Here is a 23,079-nt window from a genome sequence, read left to right on the forward strand (position 1 = left end):
ATCATTATTCTTTTTGTTTCTATAGCAACATGTGGTCGTCTTCTTCGCATTTCAACCAAAAAATCTTCGGAAAACTCAATACACATTCTGTGATAACACAAAGAGAGGATCGATGAAGAGAACTCCAAAATATCAGTTAGGCCCAAATGAAAAATCAGTGTCGAAATAAACTGATCGAATTTTATATCGACAAAAGCACATACGACCTATTCAAATCGAGCTCCAGATATATATACTAAAAAATATCGAAAGTTTAGCGTCACAAGGACATTGGGCACCCCTAGTAAAAACAGCTGCTCGCCGGGCGCGCGGTGCATCGAGTGCATCGCGCGATGAAAAACGTCAAACTTCACGCACAACGATAATGTAAACATTCATCTTGCGTGACCGGTTTTTCTTTTTGTCGCTACAATTTTGCACGTAAAATTACGGATCAAATTTGCACAGATAATACTCCAAAAATCCACCCGTGAGCATGTTCTTTCCTTTCCTGCGTGCACCGAAACGATTCAGCACTTTGAACCGGTACGCGACGCGATTGTACGGCAGCAACCACCACCAGTGGAGCTCCAACCGGATTCGGCAGCAGTTTGTCGATTACTTCGTCGGCGAAAATGGGCACCGTTTTGTGCGGTCCAGCTCGGTGGTACCGTTCAGTGATCCGACGATCGCCTTCGTCAACGCCGGCATGAACCAGTTCAAGAATGTGTTCCTGGGGACGGCGGAACCGCCTTGTCCCAGAGCGGTCAACTCTCAGAAGTGCATCCGGGTTGGCGGGAAGCACAACGATGTGAGCGTGGTCGGAAGTGACGGATACCATCATACGTTTTTCGAGATGTTGGGCAATTGGTCGTTTGGGGATTACTTCAAACGGGAGGCTTGCGAGATGGCCTGGCGGCTGCTGACCGAGGTGTATGGGATTGACCGGAGACGGTTGTACGTGAGCTACTTCGGAGGCGATGAAACAATGGGATTGCCTGCTGATCTGGAGTGCAGGGACGTTTGGGCCGGGTTAGGGTGAGTATGGTACAATGTTAATAAACCAAGAACAAAAATAACACAACCTTACCTCTTCCAGCATTCCTCCGGAACGAATCATCCCATTCGGAGCACGCGACAATTTCTGGGAAATGGGGAACTCAGGCCCGTGCGGACCCTGTACGGAAATTCACATCGATCACTCTGATCGGTTTATGGATACCGAGGGCAGGAAGCATCTGGTAAATGCCGGTGTGCCGGATTTGACCGAAGTGTGGAATATAGTGTTCATACAGTACAACCGTAGTTTAGAAGACGGTCGAATCAGCGATCTACCTCAAAGACACGTCGACACTGGGCTGGGCTTGGAGCGATTGGTAGCCCATCTGCAGAACAAAAACAGCAATTACGATACGGATTTGTTCGTGCCCATATTTAATCGCATACAAAAGGTTTGCGTAATGACTATTTTTTAAGGCCGGACGGGACAATGGTTGAATCGTCCGCCATTGCTCTTTTGTTTGTAAGATGCAAATCTCAACTTCTACTTGATATTATGGGCTAGAAATTTGATCGTTCATTTGCTCACTTGCGGTGTACAATCGACTAAAGTTTCAGCTACATCAGTGCACTGGAAATTGATATTTGCATCTTCAAAATCGTGAGGCAAATTGTTGGAAAGAGAGGGAAGATAGGAAAAATTACACGTTGTCCCGTGCGGCCTTAACTAGACCATGAATAACTTTAAAATCTATTTCAGGTGTCGAAAAAGAACAGTTATCAAGGCATATTCGACTCAACAGATCCACGATGCCAGTTGGATACTGCATATCGGATCGTTGCCGATCATTCCAGAATGATAACTGCTTGTTTATCGGATGGGATGTTTCCTTCGCAAAAGTAAGTAAACATTTCATTTGGTAAACTCTTCAATTTCGTGTATGAAAATCTACAGAAATAATTTCAACTGTTGATGTTAGTAAAATGCATTTGAATGTTAAAAAGTAAAGAACAAATTCCATATTCCAGCCACAAATTGCGACGGATTCTGAGACGATCGCTATCCCTATCCGAGCGGATATTCTCCTCTCCATCGCTACTGCAAGAACTGATCCCAGTGGTTGTCGATATCTTGGGAGCGACCTATACCGAAATGCACAAAAAGCAGCAGCAGACACTGCAGATCATCCAACACGAAGAGCAGTCCTATCGTCAGCTTTGCGCCGATTTGTCTTCCGATTCGCGGGCTTTACTCAAGGAATACACCTACTTCGATGAGGCGGAAGTAACCGATCATCCCGGTTTGCCATATGCATTGAGAGAGATCAAAAGGCTGAAAACGAAACAAGGCCTGCGACGGTTAGATGGGGAAATGATCCACAAAATGTATGATACGTATGGATTAGATGAAGATTTGCTAGTCAAAATTGGTGAATTTGAACAGCTAGAACTAGATATTGAAGGCTACGGTGCCTATTCGAAACGTATCAAAGAAGGAGCAAAACTCGAACTGGCTACCCGCTTACAAGAAAGTCTGAACGCTTCCCACGGGTTTAGTCAAGGTTTGAACCAAGCGCAACACTGTCCAACTCGAAACGAATACAAGTACAACTATGTGTACAACGCAGATAAGCATTTATATGAGATTCCCATGCTGAAAACCAAGATTACCTCAATAGTGACGGCGGATACAAATGACAACGCTCTTTGTCACGTGATTACCGAGAAGAGCAATTTCTATTTCGAATCCGGTGGCCAGCAGAGTGATCGAGGAAGCCTAGCCCTAGCCTCCGATCCATCAATTCAGTTCCAGGTGAAGGCCGTCGGTGAACATCAAGGATTCGTCATACATTCCTTGAATAGAAAAGCCGCGCAGAGCTTGGCCGTTGGTGACGAAGTCATTCTAACGGTCGATCCGATCGTTCGAAGCTCCAACATCATGCATCATACGGCGACGCATCTGTTGAACGCTGCGGCACGGAATGTCCTTGCCGTGCCGATGTGCCAGCGATCCAGCTTCGTAGGAGACAAAGGACTCAAGCTGGAGCTGGCAGTGTGCGGTGCCAGGATTGGACCCGATGAGGTCGATGCTGTGGAACAACAGATCCGGCAGTGTATCATGCGGAACGAGCCGGTGAGGGTGCGCGTCTGCAATGCCAGCGACGTTGATTTGGATAAGGTAAGGATTGTTTTGGGCGGCTCATATAGCCGTAGTGGTAAACGCGTGGACATTTCCTTGCGAGTTCCGCTAGACCATACTTAGGATATTGAGGGTTCAATTGACGGTTGCTCTGGATCTTTTCATAATGTCAATTATCTAGACTTTTTTGGGCACAGAGTAACTTCATGCATGTTACAGCGTATACGTATGCAATAACAGTTGAGCAACCGCTAGCAAAATATGCATGTCATACTTCGAGCATGTGTGCTTGTCAACAAAGCAATCGTTACTACACTCGTTCAAGGGCGTAGCCAGCTTTTCGGTCAGCGGATTTCTTTGGAAAATTATGAAAGAATTTCTGGATGACTTCTTAAGGAATTTCTTGGCTCCTGTATGCATCACTCTAAATTTATCTTAAAGAATGCCAATACAGACCACTAGAGAAATTTCTCTAGAAATTCTTGAAGTAATTCCAAAAAATCTTCAGGTTTTCCTGGAGATATCTGGAGAAATTCTTGGGTGCAGATTTCTGAAGTTTCAGAGGCACCCTTGAATAAATTTCTGAAAAGCTACCGAGCGGAATATCTGAAGGAATCACTAAAGGAATACCTGGAGCAATCCCTGAACGAATTCCTGAAGGTAATTCCTGGAGGTATCTCCGGAAAAAACTCCTGCAGGAATAGCTGGAGGAATTTCAGAAGGAATGCCTAGAGGAATTACTGAAGAAAATGCTAGAGGAATACTTGGAGGAACACCTAGAGAAAACCCTAGAGGAATCCCTGGAGTAGAAATTCCTGGTTGAATTTTTAGATGAATTCCTTGAGCAATCCCTGGAAAAATTGCTCGAGGAATCCCTAAAGAAAATCTTTCCTTGAGAAACACCTGAACGAATGCCCGAAGATTTTCCTGAAGGAATATCTGGAGGAATCCTTATAGGAATCCCAGGAGAAATTCCAGGAATAATCTTAAAAAACCCGATTTAATCCACCTATGGTGAACAGAACCCTTCTTACACTTATTAATATTATTGTTGTATTATTTGTATTTAACATATCTATTTTGTGTAATTCACCAAAAGTTCTAGAAAATATTGTGGATTTGGCATCTAGTGGATTGGTTTCCAAAATAGCATCATGGACCATGGACTAAACTACCAGAAATGCCAGACACCTTCTAGAATCTTGTATGAAATTTTTAAAAAATAGCTTACATATTCTGGAATATTGTATCTTTTGTTAACTGCCAAAAGATCTTGAATCGATTAACAAATGGGTAAGAAAATCAGCGAGATACACTTTGTCTAATATCTCTTAATAAGTCGAATAAATTAGCTCCGAAGTACTTGGTATTCATGATTATGGTGTAAAAAGGACAAAAATGATATATCTACTATGTTAATCAGTTTTGGAATTAGCTAGTTATTTTGGCTGTCCAGTTCTTGCATTTTTCCCACAAATTCAAAGCTTGCATTTACAATTTGTTAGTTTTCCTAAAATTACAGTGTATTTATAATTTGTTATTTATAATTCGGTTGAAAACAATAACCTGCTAGTATACACTTTGTATGAGGTCAGCATTATTTATTGAAAAACAATTTCCCATAGACTGGTCAAAAACTAATGCAAGATAACAAGTGAATACAATAATAAAAAAAGAATTTATTGAAATACTCTTCGTAAGATATCTCAGTAATAAAATGTCGAATCGAAATAATTTCAGGGCCTTTTACAAGGATATTGTAGCTTTCATTTGGTGCTTAGAGAACCCAAATCGGTTGACAGGCGGCTGAGATATTTATTATGGAACCCTTGGTCAAAAATCTCTCAAAAAGTTAACCTGTATTACTCCCAAGTACTCTTTGAAAGATATCTCGGTAACCAAATGTCCAATCCTAATGAAATTGTATAGGGTTCTACTAGAATGTTGTAGCTTTCATTTGGTGCCAGGAGAACCGAAATCGGTTGACAGACGGCTAAGATATATATTATGATACACTTGGTCAAAAATCTCGAAAGGTTTAGTTGTATAAATCCTAAGTACTCTTCGAAAGATATCTCTGTAACCAAATGTCCAATCGAAATAAAATTTCTTGGCGATCTACTAGGATGCTGTAGCTTTCATTTGGTGCCAAGAGAAATCAAATCGGTTGACAAACGGCCAAAATATTTATTATGATACACTTGGTTAAAAATCTTAAAAAGTCTAGATGTATGACTCATAAGTACTCTTCGAGAGATATCTCGGTAACCAAACGTCCAATCGAAAAAAAAATTCAATAGCGTTCTACTAGGATGTAGTAGCTTTCATTTGCTTCCAAGAGAACTCAAATCGGTTGACAGACGGCTGAGAAACGTGCGTGACTTTTTTTTGTAACGCACCATACACACACACACACATACACACACACATACACACACACACACACACACACACACACACACACACACACACACACACACATACAGACATTATTTGCTCAGTTCGTCGAGCTGAGTTCATTGGTATATGAGACTCGGCCCTCCGGGCCTCGGATCGAAAGTCGGTTTTTCGAGCGATAATTATACCCTTCTTATGGGTGTAAGAAGGGTAAAAAGAATTTATTGAAATACTCTTCGTAAGATATCTCAGTAATAAAATGTCGAATCGAAATAATTTCAGGGCCTTTTACAAGGATATTGTAGCTTTCATTTGGTGCTTAAAGAACCCAAATCGGTTGACAGACGGTTGAGATATTTATTATGGAACCCTTGGTCAAAAATCTCTCAAAAAGTTATCCTGTATTACTCCCAAGTACTCTTTGAAAGATATCTCGGTAACCAAATGTCCAATCCTAATGAAATTGTATAGGGTTCTACTAGAATGTTGTAGCTTTCATTTGGTGCCAGGAGAACCAAAATCGGTTGACAGACGGCTAAGATATTTATTATGATACACTTGGTCAAAAATCTCGAAAGGTTTAGTTGTATAAATCCTAAGTACTCTTCGAAAGATATCTCTGTAACCAAATGTCCAATCGAAATAAAATTTCTTGGCGATCTACTAGGATGCTGTAGCTTTCATTTGGTGCCAAGAGAAATCAAATCGGTTGACAAACGGCTGAAATATTTATTATGATACACTTGGTTAAAAATCTTAAAAAGTCTAGATGTATGACTCATGTACTCTTCGAGAGATATCTCGGTAACCAAACGTCCAATCGAAAAAAAAATCAATAGCGTTCTACTAGGATGTAGTAGCTTTCATTTGCTTCCAAGAGAACTCAAATCGGTTGACAGACGGCTGAGAAACGTGCGTGACTTTTTTTGTAACGCACATACACACACACGCACATACACACATACACACATACACACACACACACACACACATACAGACATTTGCTCAGTTCGTCGAGCTGAGTTCATTGGTATATGAGACTCGGCCCTCCGGGCCTCGGATCGAAAGTCGGTTTTTCGAGCGATATTTATACCCTTCTTATGGGTGTAAGAAGGGTAAAAAGCCTGGAGGAATTCTTGTAGCAATGCATGGAGGATTTTCTGGAGAAACCCCTGGAGGAATTCCTCGAGGAATACATGGAAGGATTTTGTGAAGGAAATTGTGAAAGAATTCCTTGATGACTTCTTGAGGAATTCCCTAGCTTCTGTATGCATCTCTCTGAAATTATCTTGAAGAATTCCTATACAAATCGCTAGAGAAATTCCTCTAAAAATCCTTGAAGTAATTCCAATAAATCTTCAGGTTTTCTTGGATATATCTCTGGAGAAATTCTTGGGTGCATCTAATGACAAAACGATTTCTGAAATTTCAGAAGCACCCTTGAATAAATTTCTGAAAAGCTCCCGAGAGGAGTATCTGAAGGAATCACTAGAGTAGTATCTGGAGCAATCCTTGGAAGAATCCTGGAGGAATCCTTGGGGGAATTAATGGAAGAAGTCCCTGAAGAAATGGCTGAAGTAATATCTGGAGCTCGACGAATTCCTGGAGAAATCCCTGAATTAATTTCTGAAGGAATCTCTGCAAAAACTCCTGCAGGAACACCTAGAAGAATTTCAAAAGGAATGCCTAGAGGAATTACTAAAGGAATCGCTAGAGGAATACCTAGAGCAACACCTAGAGAAATCCCTGGAGGAGATGAATTCTTGGATAAATTCCTTGAGCGATCCCTGGAAAAATTGCTCGAGGAATCCCTAGAGAAATTCCATGAAAAATCCTTAGAAAACAAAACCTGGAGGAATTCCTGTAGCAATGCGTGGAGGAATTCCTGGAGAAATCCCTGGAGGAATTTCTGAAGGAAATCCTGGAAGAATGTGTGGGTGAGTTCCTGGAGGAATACCTGGAGCAATGCCAGGCAGAATTCCTGGAGAAATTCTGGGAGAAATCCTAGGAGAAGCCTCTGAAGAATCCCTGGAGAAATCTCTAGGCGAATATCTGGAGGAATTGCTGGAAGATCTCTAGAGGAACTCCTGGCGAATTCCTGAAGGAAATCTTGAAGGATTTTCTGGTGGAATCCCAGGAAGAATTCTTGAAAAATTTCCAGGAGGAATTCCTGAAGGAATCCCTGTAAGAATTTTCGTAGAAATTCCTGGAGGCAGTACTGAAGAAATCCCAAGAAGAGTTCCTGGAGGAATTCTTGTAGGAATTTTAAAGATGATCCCTGGAGTTGTCTTTTAGGGTTTAGGCAATGTTGTACCGCATTCAAACGAAGAATGAATTCCAAATTTGATTAAACGGTATATTTGTTGTTAATATATTAAGGCAGAATATGTGTGAAAACAAAGCTTGCTTATGTACCTATTCTCAAATGCCAGAGCTGCAAAGTTCTTTCTGAGACACAGACACTCTTATGTATATTATATGATCCACAAGGGATTTGTTTATTTATTACCCCATCAACTGCTGCAAAATGAAAATGAAACAAGGGATTTGTTTGTTTCAAACATTTTGAAAATGCATTCCTATTGTGTTTATTCCCCAGACCAGCTGTGATATTTACTGTAAAGTTCATATCAATAGGGAATCCATACATCGTATAAAGTGGCAGTTTGGTCTCTTTTTTTCAAAAATGCTTAGAAATCATTGTCGATACGTAATGCTCCAATCTGGAAACTACACTTTGACTACACATAGATGTTTATTAGAGTGGGTCATCGTTTATATGGAAAAGTGAAAAATTCAATGGTATCCCATCAGATCAAAGCTTTTTTGATACCATTTGAGGACCCAAATAAGTGTGCAAAATTTGGGCACGATCGGTTATGCCTACGTTTTGCGCATTTCGTTTGAAGTTTGTATGGGGTTTTACATGGGAAAACACACTTTTTTGCATTTCTCTCATAAACAAGCTCGATTTTTTTTAAAACCGTGTAACCGTTAAAGTTAAAACATAGCCTAGGGTGTCCTGAAAAACTTTGTCGAAGACCGCAAAGTGATCTGATGCTTATGAAACAAGTTATAGCGTTGGCATTGCTTGGCGAAACATCATGATTTTGTTGCTATTGTTATTCCTTTACATGTTAAAACATAAACACATGCATGCGGTTCGTTGGTTATAATAACTATTTTCACAAGCATCGGATCGCTTTGCGGTCTTCAACAAAGTTCTTCAGAACATCCTAGGCTAGCAATTTACAGTGTCGGTTAAAAAGTTTTAGACAAACTTTTTCAACTTATGGCTAAAATGCAAAAAAGTCTGTTTTCCCATACAAAATCTCATACAAATTTCAATTGAAATGCGCAAAGTGTAGACGCAACCGATCGTGCTCAAATTTTGCACAGATACTCAGGACCCGAAACGGAATTAAAAAAGCTTTGATCTGAGAAAACGCTTCCGATGACCCACACTAATGTTTATGGTATTATGTAAGCATTTGTACAAATACAATTTTGATGTTTTTGCCCTTCCTGCATCCAAATTACATCCATCCGATTGAAATATGAATTTTACACAAGGAAAACGTTATAGGGTCTTGTACCATTTGGGCAGGTGTACCTATTTTGGGCACTTGCCGCTATAACTAAGTCAATTTCAAACCAATTGATTTGAATTTTTGTACAGTGTTGGGCACGTACAGTATCTAACTACATACAAAAATTCAAATCAATCGGCTTGGAATTGATTTGCCCAAATGGTACAAGACCCTACGATGATAGAGAATCCCTCGGAAGATTATGGATAATTCTTTTACGAAAAGATTCTAAAACAGTCTTCAGAGAAAAGTAATGCTGAAGAGCTTTAAGATCCCTAGAAACATAAATCACGATAAATATGTTGTTTCTACATACAATTCTTTATATTTTTATCTTCCAAAGGTCACTATAATCCCCGGCGAGGTGTACCCAGAAAAGGGTCTCCGCTTGGTAGAAATAGGTCAATCTACCTCAACCGAGTTCTGTTGCGGTACCCACGCTCAATCAACGGGAGAACTGCAGGACTTCTGCATCACCAACGTGACCCAAAACAAATCCGGCTGTTACACTTTCTTTGCCATTGCCGGTCAAGCTGCCATCAAAGCCCACCAGCTAGGAGCCCAAATCCAGAACGATGTCGGCCATCTAAAACACGATATGGACCAGCAGTTGTCCAAGGACATGAGCAACATCGATGCCCGTATGCAGCGGTTGAAGAATGTGCTTCTAGTCGGTTCCGAGAACAACATCAACCTGCCGTATGCTGTTCGACAGCGGTGCCTGGATGTGATCAACGACCTCTACAGACGGTTGAAGGATCACACCCGGGAATCACTGCGCGAGCTGATCGATATCGAGATGAAAAATCTCCAACAAGAGTATCCTCTGGCTTCGAACCCGTTCATCGTGCATTTTCTGGAAAGTTCCATCATTCTGGACGAAGTTCAGTTAAGTAAGGCCACCCGCTACTTTCCGGATCGCCCCATCCTGGTGTTGAGCATTACCGATGATCAGGTCAAAGCCCGAGCCACCGTACCGCCATCCTGTGTCAACGAACACTTCGATGCGCAGAAATGGCTTAGAACGGTGGGTGCGGTGTTCAAATCCGGTGTGGCCGCTCCGAAGGGCCAGAATCCGGCGGAAGTTTGCAATATGAAGAGCAGGAAGGTGAAAACGTTACAGTTTGAATCGTTGCTCGAACGGGCACTCAAGGAGTCGTCCGATTTCGCCAGAGTAAATATGAAGTGATAAGTTGCATGCCGTAGGCTATCTGTTAACTAGGTTTATAGTTCCGAAAGTGGAAGATACTTAATTTTCTAAGAAAGCGAATGCGTGACGGTTTATTACGAAAGAAATTTCAGTTGAATGTGCCTACACGTGTAGTAGATCTTTCCGGTTGCGCTATATGAACATATGTCTTAGACTTTGAAACAAATCGAATCAGAAAGCATTAGGTGTCTTCGAACGTACGTAAGGTGTTGGGAACAATACTCGGCGGTAGAGAAGAAAATATGTCTGGTGATTTCTCACGAAACACGAGCAGTGACAAAAAGATGGTTATTGTCAAGCCGATAAATCGCGGAAGACTGTTTTGTTCACTGGAACCAGGAAGAAGTCGGTGACGCCATGGCAGCCTACGAGCACGATGGCTGGTTTGCAGTTGACAAGGGAGGACCTGAGGCAATCATCAATATCAAGTAAGTAATTTTGTTAAATTTGCACTATGTATTGTGTAGGGTAAACGACAATATACTGCATCCCCCTTGCACCCCTTCATTTTCAAGAAATTTAAGTTCATTTGACACGCATAATCGATTATTGCCTTCCCATGGATCTTTAAGCAGAATACCCTCTTCGAATGAGTGTAATCAGTTTCGTACCTTTTAATTCCGCCCTATGTTGCTTATCCTTTGACAGATACGCGTATTTCGACTACCACTTGTAATCTTCCTCAGTGTCAGTTATCCAATGAAGAAGTCATCGTATTCACCCCGCTTATATACCAAAATCCTACCGCTACTATTGTTACCTAAAAAACTACCTATACCTATGAATTTCCCATGTATCAAGATAGGCTGAGAATTTCTCTCAGGATTCTAGGAGAATCCCTTTCAGGATTCTGGAAGAATCCGTCAGGGAGTTCTGGCTGGGGACATCCGTCTAAGCATACTGGGAGAATCCCGAGGAAAAACTTCTCTCAGGATTCCGAGGGAATCCATCACAGGATTGCGGGCGAATCCATCTCGGGAATCTGAGGAATTCCTCTAAAGATTCTGAGAGAATCCATGTCAAAAATTCTGGAGTGATCTTTCCCAGAATTCTAGAGAAATCCTTAATAGAATTCAGGGAGAATTCCTATTGGAAGATTTTTTCTCTCTTTTCTGGGATAAGGTCTCTTAGGATCCTGGTGTGATAATTTTCAGAATTTTGGAGGAGTCTCTCACAGAATTTTAGAGGAATCCTCAGAATTTTGGAAGAGTCCCTTTAAACATTCTGGAGGATTTTTTCTCAACAGTATTATATTAGAATACTTTTCAGAATTCTAGGAAATCTCTGGATTCTGAGGGAATTCATTTCAGGATTTTGGGGTATTCTCTACCAGTGTTCCCTACCAAGGGTGAAATCCCTTTCAGGATTCTTAGAAATTTCTGGATGATCTGGGCTGATTCCTCTAAGGATTCTGGAAGACCCTCACTTAGGATCCCACTCAGAATTCTGAGGAAATCTTTCTCAGCATTTTCAGGAACTCCTCCAGTATTCTCAGAATTCTGGTGAAATTCCTATCGGAATTGGGGTGGTTTGGAGGGAATATTTCTTAGGATTCTAGGGGAATACCGCACAGGATCACTAGAATCATTCTCAGGGATCTTTTTAAGATTCTGAAGGAATCTCACTATGTATTCTGCGGATACTCTTCCCCAGATTCTCTGAAAATTCGGCTTTCTGGGGTAATCCCCGTCAGGATTCTGTGGAAATTTCTCGCAAGATTACTTGTCTCATGATTCTGGAGAAATCCTTGGGATTCTGGGGCTATATTTTTCAAGATTCTAGTGCACTTTCAGAAAAATTAATTATTGAAGAATCTCTCACGAGATTCTGGGCAGAATTCTCTAGAGAAATTTGGATTTTGGAGAATCCCCCGCATAGATTTCGTGATTCTTCTTAGGGTTTGGAAGAAATCTTTTTCAGCATTCTACGAGAATCCCAGTAGAATCCTGTTTTCTCTATTCTGGAATAATTGCTCCTTGAAATTCCTTTCAGGATTCTGGGAGAATCCCTTTTAGTAATCAGGGATAATTCCTGACAAGTTTATAGGAAAATTCTCTTGAGATTCTGATGTAATAATTCAAAGAATTGTAGAGGAATCACTCTCAGAGTTATGGGACAATATCTTTCAGAAGTTCAGGGGAGTCCTTTCAAATATTCTAGGGGAATGTCTTTCAGGAATCTGCGGTAATTTTCTGTTTTATGTAAGAATACCTCTCAGAATTCCAGAGAATACTTCTCTGGATGTTGAGGAAGTCCATTTTAGGAGTTTTTTGTTAATCCCTTCCAGAGAGAATTCTTATAAGATTTTCGGAAACATCTCTCTTAGGTTTATAGATATATTTCTCTCAAGAATCTGGAATTACTTCTCTTATAATCCCACTCAAGATGCTGGGGAATGACTTGTAGAATTCTAAGGAATATCTTTCGGGATTCTGGCAGAATTATTCTCAGCATTCTAATGCATTCCTGCCAGGATATTTTAGGAATTCTGGGAGAATATTTAAAAGGATTCTGGAGGAAATCTTCTCAAGATTCTGGGGTCCTATGTTCCAGAATTCTGTGAGAGTATATCAGGTTTCTTATGCAATCTCGCCCAGTATTTTAAGGAAACCTTTCTCAGGATTCTGGAGTAATCCTTCTTAAGGACAGACTTGTTAGAATCCCAAAATGGCCGCCACAATAGCCGACTTTGGCACCTATTCACGATTTCGAGGGCACAAATCTCTTCGTAAACAAAACCAGTGCACCTGATCTTCTTATTTTAGGCTTCTTACAAGTGAGCAAGAATAGATTAATAAAATGCACTGTTGTGTAAAACTTGCTTCTTGAGATTTGTGCGTTTGAAGTTCTGATGCGCTGTTGGAGCGGGATTTGAAAACGTTTGTCCTTAAAGTTCTAAGCTACCCTTTTCAGGATTGAGGGTAATTTCTTTTAAGTTTCTTGGGGAATTCATCTTAGGGCTCCGAGAATCTGTTGTTTTTGTGAGAATCTATCTCAGTATTCTAGATGAAGTTAGCTCCAGAATGTGGAAGAACCGCTCTTGGAATTCCTCTCAGGATTCTGGGAGAATTCATCTTAGTATTCTGGGACAATCCTATTCAGGGTTCTGGTATAATCCTTCTAAGGTTTCTGGAACATTTTGGGAGAATCCCAAGGGAAAGCTTCTCTTAGGATTCTGAGACAATCTATCGCAGGATTCTGGGAGAATTCCTCTTGGGACTTGTTGTCAATTAATATTCGTTTCCCTTCGTGTGCCTCGTGCGCGCCCAATAGATGTTGGTCGGTGTGCTTCGTGGCGCCATCTCCTGCCATACGATCGTACAGTTCACTCCGCTTCGCAGCGCGCGTGTTATTGCACTTTACCCTTTAGGGTCGTTACCACAGGACTCTGAGACAATCCGTCTCATAGATATGGGAGTAATCTATCTCAGGATTCTAGGAAAATCCTTAATAGAATTCAGAGGGAATTCCTACCAATATACCGGAAGAGTCTTGCTTTCTTTTCTAGATAATGTCGCACAGGATTCTGGTGTATTTTCAGCATTCTGAAGAAATATCTGTCATAATTCTAGAGGAACTCCTTTCAGAATTTTTAAGGAGTCTCTGGGGGAATTTGTCTCAGCAGTCTGCGGGAATTTATTCCAGTACTATATGGGGATACTTCTCAGAGTTTTGGGGAATCTCAGGGTCTAAAGATTATTCTTTCGATTCAAAAATATTATTTATTTTTTTTTTTCAGAATGCACTTCCTCAACGTTATATACATTTTCGAATCAGATTCGCGAAGTGTTTGATGTGCAATTTCAAATTTAAGACAAATAAAACATACCATGAACTTGAACTACATGCAGCAAACGAACCACACAGATCGAAAAAAGAGTGTAAAATTCTGTGACATATGATGCACATAATTGGAGCGTGCGATATCACAGAAGTTTACATGACATATCATGTCATATCATCAAGTCATGAAATATCATGTAAACTTCCATTATATGTCATGTAATTCAGCATGACTCTGAGTGTTTACATGATATATGTATAACACAAATTTACATAATATATCATGTAAACCATCATAACAATAAATTTACATGACTAAAATGAAGTTTACATGACGTGTAAATCTCATTATTTTTATCTGTGCATTTTATAGTTTTGTAATATTTATTTTATAATATCGAATAGATGTGAAAACATCGATTTAATGCATTCGATTAAATCAAAGAATCGATTCTGCTGATCGGATTCGAACCGATTCACAAAATTCGATGTCTCAGCCAGAATTTCCCAATGCTACAGCGTACGCAAACTCGCCAGCAGAAAACTCGCCCTGCCATACACCTCTCCCCGCGTGCACTTACTGCTTATATGCTACTAAACACCTTCCATTATATTTACCTTGATCAGAACAATCTCACCAAAAACCATTCCAAATCGAAAGCAAATTTAAATCTGCACTCAATTGGTTGTGTCCTAGGAATAATGCTGGCAAATGTGTACGTGATTCAATGCAGACAATTCTAAATATCTCTTCACTATGCAATGAAAGCCATGCGTTTTATAGTATGCAAAATATTTATTGTCGTTATTTATAAAATAATTATTTAGATTTTCCCTAACATCTATCTTACAAACATTGTTTCTAATATGTAATAATTCTTATAAGTATTTAAGTGTATTTGTTCTGAGTTTATGCTACATTGTCTACTGTCTCTGGTACTGTCTTGTCATTCAATTATATTTCTTCGCTATGCAGTGAGAGCCATGCGTTTTACAGTATTCAAAGTATGTATGGTCATTATTTATAGAATTTAAATTTTGGTTTTCCCTAACAACTATCTTACCTACACTGTTTCTAATATGTAATGGTTCTTAGAAGTATTTAAGTGTATTTGTTTTGAGTTTGGTACTCTCTTGTCACTCAATTTTATCTATTCGCTATGCAGTGAGAGCCATGCGTTTTACAACATTCTAAGTATGTATTATCATTATTTATAAAATTTCAATTTTGATATTCCCTAACAACTACCTTACATACACTATTGCTAATATGTAATGATTCTTACAAGTAGTTAAATGTGTTTCTTCTGAGTTTATGTTACATGTACACTGTCTACTGTCTGTGGTACTCTCTTGTCACTCAATTCTATCTATTCGCTATGCAGTGAGAGCCATGCGTTTTACAGTATTCAACGTATGTATGGTCATTTTGTATAGAATTTAAATTTTGATTTTCCCTAACCTACAAGTATTTAAGTGTATTTGTTCAGAGTTTATGCTACATGTACATTGTTTACCGTCTCTGGTGTACTCTCTTGTCACTTAATTCTATCTATTCACTATGAAGTGAGAGCCAGCCGTTTAACAGTACTTAAAGCATGTATTGTCATTATTTGTGGATTTTAAATTTAGATTTTCCCTAGCAACTATCTTACGTTTGAATATGTAATGATTCTTACAAATATTTAGGTTCAAAGTTTGTGCTAAATTTACGTTGTCTACTATCAGTGTTGCTATCTATTGTTTACTACTTCTGTCACTCCACGAATGACACGTGTTTTTCTTTGGCGGGATTACTTGTTCCTTCGTTTGGTTCTGCGTGTGTCTTTGCGGCTGTTTGCCTCACGGTTTGGCGATCACCGTTGGACTCTAACAAAACATAGAACATTTTATATTCATTCTTACTGAGTTATGAAGTAGTCGCACCTGTAGCTGGCGAAAATGGACGCACTGTTGGTTCTACAGCAGTCGATGCGGCTGTTTGCCTCGCGTGTGTACGACCAACGCTACTCATTGATAAACTACGACCGCCGCCGAACACTTCTAAAAGAGTAGAAGCATAGAAAGGAATATTAGTGTTTTATATTTATTCTACTAAGTTATCAAGTAGCTGCACCTGAAGCTGGTGAGTAAAAAGCTACGTAAGGCTCCGCGGGAGTCGTTGCGGCTGTTTGCCTCACGGTTTGGCGATCTCCATAGGATTCTAACGAAAAATAGAACATTTTATATCCATTCTTACTGTGTTCTGTTCCGAACGTTTATTTTTTTTGTATTGTTTTTTTTTTTGACCATTTTTTTGTTTTGTATTACCCACTCTGTATGTTAATCCCTAAAGAACCATCTTTCCCTTCATTCCCCTTCCTATCTGCCCACATTCTTTATTACACCAACGAGTCTAACCTCAAAATGACTGACAAGTCTCAGGTCATTTTGACAGATGTAACATGAGCATGAAAAGGATGGCAACAAGATCGATAAAGTAGAATATATGATCCGTCTTTTTCGTGCATGTGTGTGGTCTGTCAAAATGACCTGAGAAGTGTCAAACATTTTCATGGCTAGCTTTGTTGGTGTAATGAAGAATTGTGCACCGCACTAGTCTGTCCGTGTGTGCAGTCAAACCGGTATTCACAATACTCCATTGCACGGTGACGTCATCAAGAAATCGCTCTCTTTCTCTCCTACGGAATTAGAAAACAACAGGACCAACACCTGTCGAATTTGACAGGTACTGGTCCTGTTGTTTTCAAATTCTCTGAAAGAGCGAAAGAGATAAAATTTCGCCGTGAGGTGGTTTATCGATTATCACTGGTGGGGTCGAGTTGTGGAGCAGTCTGGAAGAACAGCGCTAATGCTCGGGATTTGCTCGGTTGAGCGGTGGACTGTATTGTCAGATTTCTTGAAACGTAAACACCGCGCGGTCGTTGAAATGTTTCAAAAAGGGGCTTTGCACAAAAGTTCACGCGGTCTATCGTTTTCGAAAGGAACAGCCGCACCGTAGGAAACGCCGCAATGTTATTTCCCATAAGCATGAAGTAAACAGGGGGTGAAAACCGCGGTTGTACCTTTCGGAAACGATAGGCCGCGTGCACTTTTGTGCAAATCCCTCAATATCTTGCAAGGAACCGCCAAACTACCCAAAATTGAGTTCTTTTGACGCAATCCTATATACCCCCATTGGGTAGACGCATCTCTGTTTGTTTTTGACAACATCGGTGGGGGAAAGAGGGAAAACAACCTAATTTTGGGTAACTAGTTTATTCGATATACTCAGCTTTGAGTAAAATCGACCCAAAAATTAGGTAGTTTGATTTTTCCGTGTGCAGGCAGGCAGCAGCTAGCGGTCGCTTCGTTTCGACAGTGGCGGCAGGCCTGTTGGCTTGTCGGTGGTTGAAGAAAAATCCGGTGGTTTGATTTCTTTAGCGATGTTCATTCCTCGACGTACAAAATAAAACTGATGCGCTTCGCGCTACATGGGTTACTTATATACCTACTAGAAAACTTTGCAGTGTGAGTGGGTGATTGGTACAACATAGGCTCCTTCCCTTTCAGTTGGAATGCAAAGATCAAACAAAAACAACAAAAAAATGGATGGTCTAGAAATCGGGAGAAGCTTCCAGAACTTTTCATTACTTTTCTTAATGCTAATTGGGGAAAGGTATTGGTAACAAACTATTTTACAAGACAAATAACAATGAAGGGGAAACATGGGTCAAATGGGACGGAGAATGAAGGGAAAGATGGTTCTTTGGGCATTAATATACAGAGTGGGTTATACAAAACAAAAAATTGGTCAAAAAACAAACAATACAGAAAATAAACGTTCGGAACCGAACACACTGAGTTATGAAATTGTCGCACCTGCAGCTGGCGATAATGGACGCACTGATGGTTCTACAGGAGCCATTGCGACTGTTTGCCTCGCGAGTGTACGACCACCGCTACTCATTGATAAACTACGACCACCGCCGAACACTTCTAAAAGAGTAGAAGCGTAGAAGGGAATAGAATATTCCATAATATGGAAATAATAATAATAAATATTATTTATTCTACAAGTTATCAAGTATGTAGCTGCACCTGAAGCTGGCGAGTAAAAAGCTCCGTAAGGCTCTACGGGAGTCCGTGCGGCTGTTTGCCTCACGATTTGGTGATCATCGTCGGAATCTAATGAAAAATAGAACATTTTATATCCATTCTTACAGGGTTATGAAATAGTCGCACCTGTAGCTGGCGATAATGGACGCACTGCGGAAATCATTGCGGCTGTTTGCCTCACGGTAACGGTTTGGCGATCATCGTCGGACTCTAGTGAAAAATAGAACATTTTATATTCATTCTTACTGAGCTATGAAGTAGTCGAACCTATAGCTGGCGATAATGGACGCACTGTTGGTTCTACAGGAGTCATTGCGGCTGTTTGCCTCGCGTGTGTACGACCACCGCTACTCATTGATAAACTACGACCGCCGCCGAACACTTCTAAAAGAGTAGAAGCATAGAAAGGAATAGTATATTTTATATTTATTCTACTAAGTTATCAAGTAGCTGCACCTGAAGCTGGCGAGTAAAGAGCTACGTAAGGTTCTGCGGGAGTCATTACAGCTGTTTGCCTCACGGTTTGGCGATCATCGTCGGACTCTAATGAAAAATAGAACTTTTTATATTCATTCTTAAGCCTTCAGTACACGCTTTGCCAAGTGTGCAAACTTTTCCGCACGCATCAACCAACAGCAAAGCATACGCTTGACATTTCCGATGTTTTGTCAATGTTGAAACTATTATGCCTCTCAAGAAAAATCAGAATATGGCGATTATCTGCCTCTGGCTTCTGATATAAGCGCGACAGTCACTAATCATAACAGCGTCACCAGATTTAAAAGTATATAATTCCATTATATGGGGTTTGACAACAAGAACACTCATTCCACTGAGCCACTCTTGCCGTTCGTCACAAATACATTCAAAAACATCTGTCACTTTGCGAAACCCACGTGCTTTTGTTTTGGCGGGAACACTTTTTCTTGTGTTTTGCCTTGCGACTGTCATGCGGCGGTATGCCTTGCGAGCGTACGACCGCCGCAGGACTCTAATAAAAGATAAGCGCGACAATACTGTTGGCCTGTTGTTGGATTATGCGTGCGGAAAAGTTTGCACACTTGGCAAAGGGTGTACTTAAGGCTTTACTGATTTATGAAGTAGTCGCACCTGAAGCTGGCGATAATGGACGCACTCTTTGCCTCGCGGATGTTTGACTATTTCCCGGTAGCAACTTTTGATACCACTTGAGCTTCCCTGTATCTGGCGATAATGAACGCACATTTTGTTTTGGCTGTGTCTCTTCGGCCGTTTCTTTACGATCGCCTCCGGACTTCAATATTGCACTACCGTTGCCAGTTTCCAATGAAGTACTACCGTCGTCGATCGCCTCTAAAATATAAGAGAATAGCATATATCATATTTATTCTACTGAGTCACAAAGTAGCTGCACCTTTAGCTTGCAATAATGGATCCACGTTTAGTTTTGCGTGTGTCTTTGCGGCTGCTTTCCTCACGAGTTTACGACCGCTGCGGGATTTCCATGAAGTACGACGCACGTTCGGTTCTGCAGGTGTCGTTGCGGACTTTGTTAAAGTACGACTGTCGTCGTACACTACTATAAGATAGAGGAATAGAATATTTTATATCCATTCTAGTAAGATAAGAAGCAGCCAAACCTGTAGTTGATAGTAATGGACGCACGCCGAAACGAAAATGCAAGAGATCATTTCTTAAAAATCCGGCGTCGGCTTTCAATTCGTCAAATTCGATAAATTTAAATCCCCACATCGGTTTAGTGCCGTTGCCAAAATCAAATTTCTTACATATCGAGCTTTTACGTATCGATTTCTGTAGATTCATGTGCTCCAATTCGATAAAGAATCTACATTCAGTTCCTGCTCCCCTGATAAGTTGTATGTGAGTTGCAATCATGTTTTTGCTGTTCAGTTTCATGGTCATTCGCCATTCCCTGTTCTCGCCATCGCAAATTCCATACGATTTTAGAAACCTGTACCGTTTGAACTGTTCCAACTCTATATTGAAATACATGGTAAGATGTTTGCTGAAATAGTAATAAATTTAGTTTTCTGTACCAGTTGTGATAGTTTTACTTAGCTTACTAGTCGTATTCATCGGTGAAGTATGTCAACCGTTTGGTTAACTTTTCGTTGGCTTCTTTGAGTTGTACATACTGATAAATTGCCAGTTGCTTCTCGACTATTGAATTGAGCGGACGTATGCCAATTTTCATTACAAGGTCACCGCCGGGATTGCAGAATTCCTGCTCCGAGATTTTATGCATTATCAGCACGTTGAATGTATGACCTCCCGTATCCATATTGAATGTTTGACGTATTTCTTTAGTGTAATCCGGATGTGGAATAACTATCGTCAAGGCATGGCGAAATGTCGCTACCTGAGAGTCTGTGGCGCGCAGGCTAATTCGTATTAAGTCCGACTTATTCACAGTCAATTCCCACTCTACGTCACGGGCTGATTTTATCATAACATTGTGTTCGTCATTGTGTTTCGCCTTAAAAAATCCCGGATATATCTGTTGTGTACCAAAATGGAAACGACATCACAGCCCTGTAGCTCGCATGATAGATTCAATATCCATCATGACGATGCTACGGTGGGGCGCGTAAGTTTTATTGTTGTGCTCCCGTTGTTGTCCGTCAACAAAGCCCAACCAGCGTTACCAGATCTACGGAAATTTCCGTAGATCTACGGAATTGCGCTTATTTTACGGAACTACGGATCCGTAGATTAAATTTACGGAAATCCCGGTTTTTATACGGAAACCTACGGAAAGCTACGGGAAATCTACGGATTTTCAACCTGAATCTACGGAATAAAAATTCTGAAGTTCTCCCCCCCGCTCATCAATTTTCATCTACGGAAGCACTCGCGAAAAATTCTGACATCACTGAGCCCAACGGGATCGGGTGCAAATTAGCAGCAGCAGCGCGATGCTGCTCGCGCGCATCACTTTTAATATGTAATAAATGTAAATAGTTATCGTTTCAATAAAGTTTAATTGTTTTATGTCCGCGAGTGTTCACGATCTTTTGGTCACCAGAAAACCCAAACCTCAGGACATGAAAGTGGCGACGAGGTAGTGTTCGTGATTCGGTTGCCAAAGCCTGCCATCATCATGGCCGTATCACGGAAACTCACGCAGGGAGGAAAGTGAACGGAAATTTGCCCGATTTTTCCACACCATTATCACCCGGCAAGTGCGCTCCGGCAGAAGTCAGTGCATTCATTCATCCAGAAGAGTGCAATCCGGAAGATGGGCTTTCCTTCCCGAAGTACAGAGCAGCAATATCACTCCAGCGTTCGTGACATCATCCAGACAGCATTGCGGGATCAGTATCCATCAACCATGTCCCCGTTGTCCGGTTCGACCTGGAAAATTCTTCCATCCTATTCAGTCATCACCTTGGATGGAAGCAACTCAACTCAATGAACACAGGTAAAAGAAGGAGAAACATAACCACATTTCTCAACTGCCAGCATCATCAGTATGGATCACAATCAACCATCACACGCTGCAGCTTCGTCAGTTCTTGGAACACAAGGTCAGTTAGTACGAGGACTACGCTTCTTTCTCCGACGTTCATGAGTTCAAGAGCAACACTCAGTTCCACATTTCAAGCTCTTGTCAGTCGCACAGTGCGACACCAGCATTACGATCAAGCACGAATCGTCAATCCAGCAACAGTCTTCGAGCACGAACAGACGTCATCAATCGAAACATCTCATGTGATAGTCATTATTCATCAACCCACAAGATGATCCTGTCGGTTTCAACCATGGTTTCAACGGCATCAGTTGACAGCAGTTCTCCACCTGCTCCAGACAGACGACCATCGTTCATCCAGTCGCACGATAGTAAAAGACAGTGTCCTTGGGTTCCTCAACGTTCTTCCGTGGCCAGAAGGACGTACAGACGGTTCCACCAATTTAAGAGGGGAGATGTTGTGTACCAAAATGGAAACGACATCACAGCCCTGTAGCTCGCATGATAGATTCAATATCCATCATGACGATGCTACGGTGGGGCGCGTAAGTTTTATTGTTGTGCTCCCGTTGTTGTCCGTCAACAAAGCCCAACGGGATCGGGTGCAAATTAGCAGCAGCAGCGCGATGCTGCTCGCGCGCATCACTTTTAATATGTAATAAATGTAAATAGTTATCGTTTCAATAAAGTTTAATTGTTTTATGTCCGCGAGTGTTCACGATCTTTTGGTCACCAGAAAACCCAAACCTCAGGACATGAAAATATCACTTGTTCAAATTGATACGGAGGAATCAGGCGACTGAAATGGATGTTAAAGTAATTAACTCAATTGATTGTGTATAAGAACATTAATTTTTACACATGTTGAGTGCCATATTTTCTATTCTAGCTATTTATTAACCGAAAAACGTCTTTAAACGTGATTTTATCGGCATGGTGTCTTCGGATGAAAATTTTCTAAAAATAGGGCGCGTCCGATGGCGTTTCACTTTAGTTCGCAACTTTGCCACAGGTGGCGCTGCAAAATCAAACTTTTTTATTTGACACCTACTCACCTACTCACGATTTCGAGGGCACAAATCTCTTCGTAAACAAAACCAGCGCACCTGATCTTTTTATTTTAAGCTTATTACAAGTGAGCAAGAATAGAATAATAAAATTCTTTGTTGTGTGAAGCTTGCTTCTTGAGATTTGTGCGTTTGAAGTTTGGATGCACTGTTAAAGCGGGATGTTAAGACGTTTGTCCTTAAACGTCTTGTAATTTGCACAGCACACTCACCATCACCCCTATTGTTCTATACCATTTGGCGAATGGTAAATGTCCCTTTTACAATAAAAAATGGTAGTCGTTATGTATCTTAGAAAAAAAAATTAAATTTTTCCGCGAAAAACAATATAACGTATTGCGTTTTTA

At 40.7% G+C, this 23,079-nt stretch overlaps 3 protein-coding genes across 4 annotated transcripts in view; 1 reads left to right on the forward strand and 2 right to left on the reverse strand.

The window, feature by feature from the left end:
• The window catches only part of LOC134288479 (uncharacterized), a 429,933-nt gene that overhangs the window by 241,508 nt on the left and 165,346 nt on the right, over window positions 1–23,079 (reverse strand). The gene's annotated exons all lie outside the window — the stretch shown is intronic.
• LOC109417959 (alanine--tRNA ligase, mitochondrial) lies at window positions 289–10,375 on the forward strand. Its single transcript, XM_019692104.3, has 5 exons — window positions 289–1,017; window positions 1,079–1,430; window positions 1,739–1,878; window positions 2,008–3,157; window positions 9,449–10,375. Exons 1-5 carry the CDS (start codon window positions 476–478, stop codon window positions 10,292–10,294), a joined length of 3,030 nt encoding a protein of 1,009 aa, XP_019547649.3. The 5' UTR covers window positions 289–475; the 3' UTR covers window positions 10,295–10,375.
• On the reverse strand, window positions 15,007–20,694 carry LOC109417957 (uncharacterized). 2 transcript variants are annotated; one of them, XM_062853454.1, is made up of 12 exons: window positions 20,260–20,694; window positions 19,816–20,201; window positions 19,590–19,754; window positions 19,307–19,528; window positions 18,653–18,739; window positions 18,464–18,580; window positions 18,323–18,406; window positions 18,179–18,265; window positions 17,960–18,076; window positions 16,215–16,301; window positions 16,025–16,141; window positions 15,007–15,967 (listed from the first exon to the last, which is right to left on the reverse strand). In XM_062853454.1, the coding sequence occupies exons 1-12, from the start codon at window positions 20,643–20,645 to the stop codon at window positions 15,855–15,857; spliced, it is 1,968 nt and encodes a 655-aa protein (XP_062709438.1). In that variant the 5' UTR covers window positions 20,646–20,694; the 3' UTR covers window positions 15,007–15,854. The 2 variants fall into 2 exon arrangements, with proteins under 2 accessions (XP_062709438.1, XP_062709437.1); XM_062853453.1 differs by having other exon boundaries at window positions 17,960–18,265.

This window comes from Aedes albopictus, chromosome 2 (genome assembly GCF_035046485.1).
Source record: "Aedes albopictus strain Foshan chromosome 2, AalbF5, whole genome shotgun sequence".
NCBI classification, from domain to species: Eukaryota; Metazoa; Arthropoda; class Insecta; order Diptera; family Culicidae; genus Aedes; species Aedes albopictus.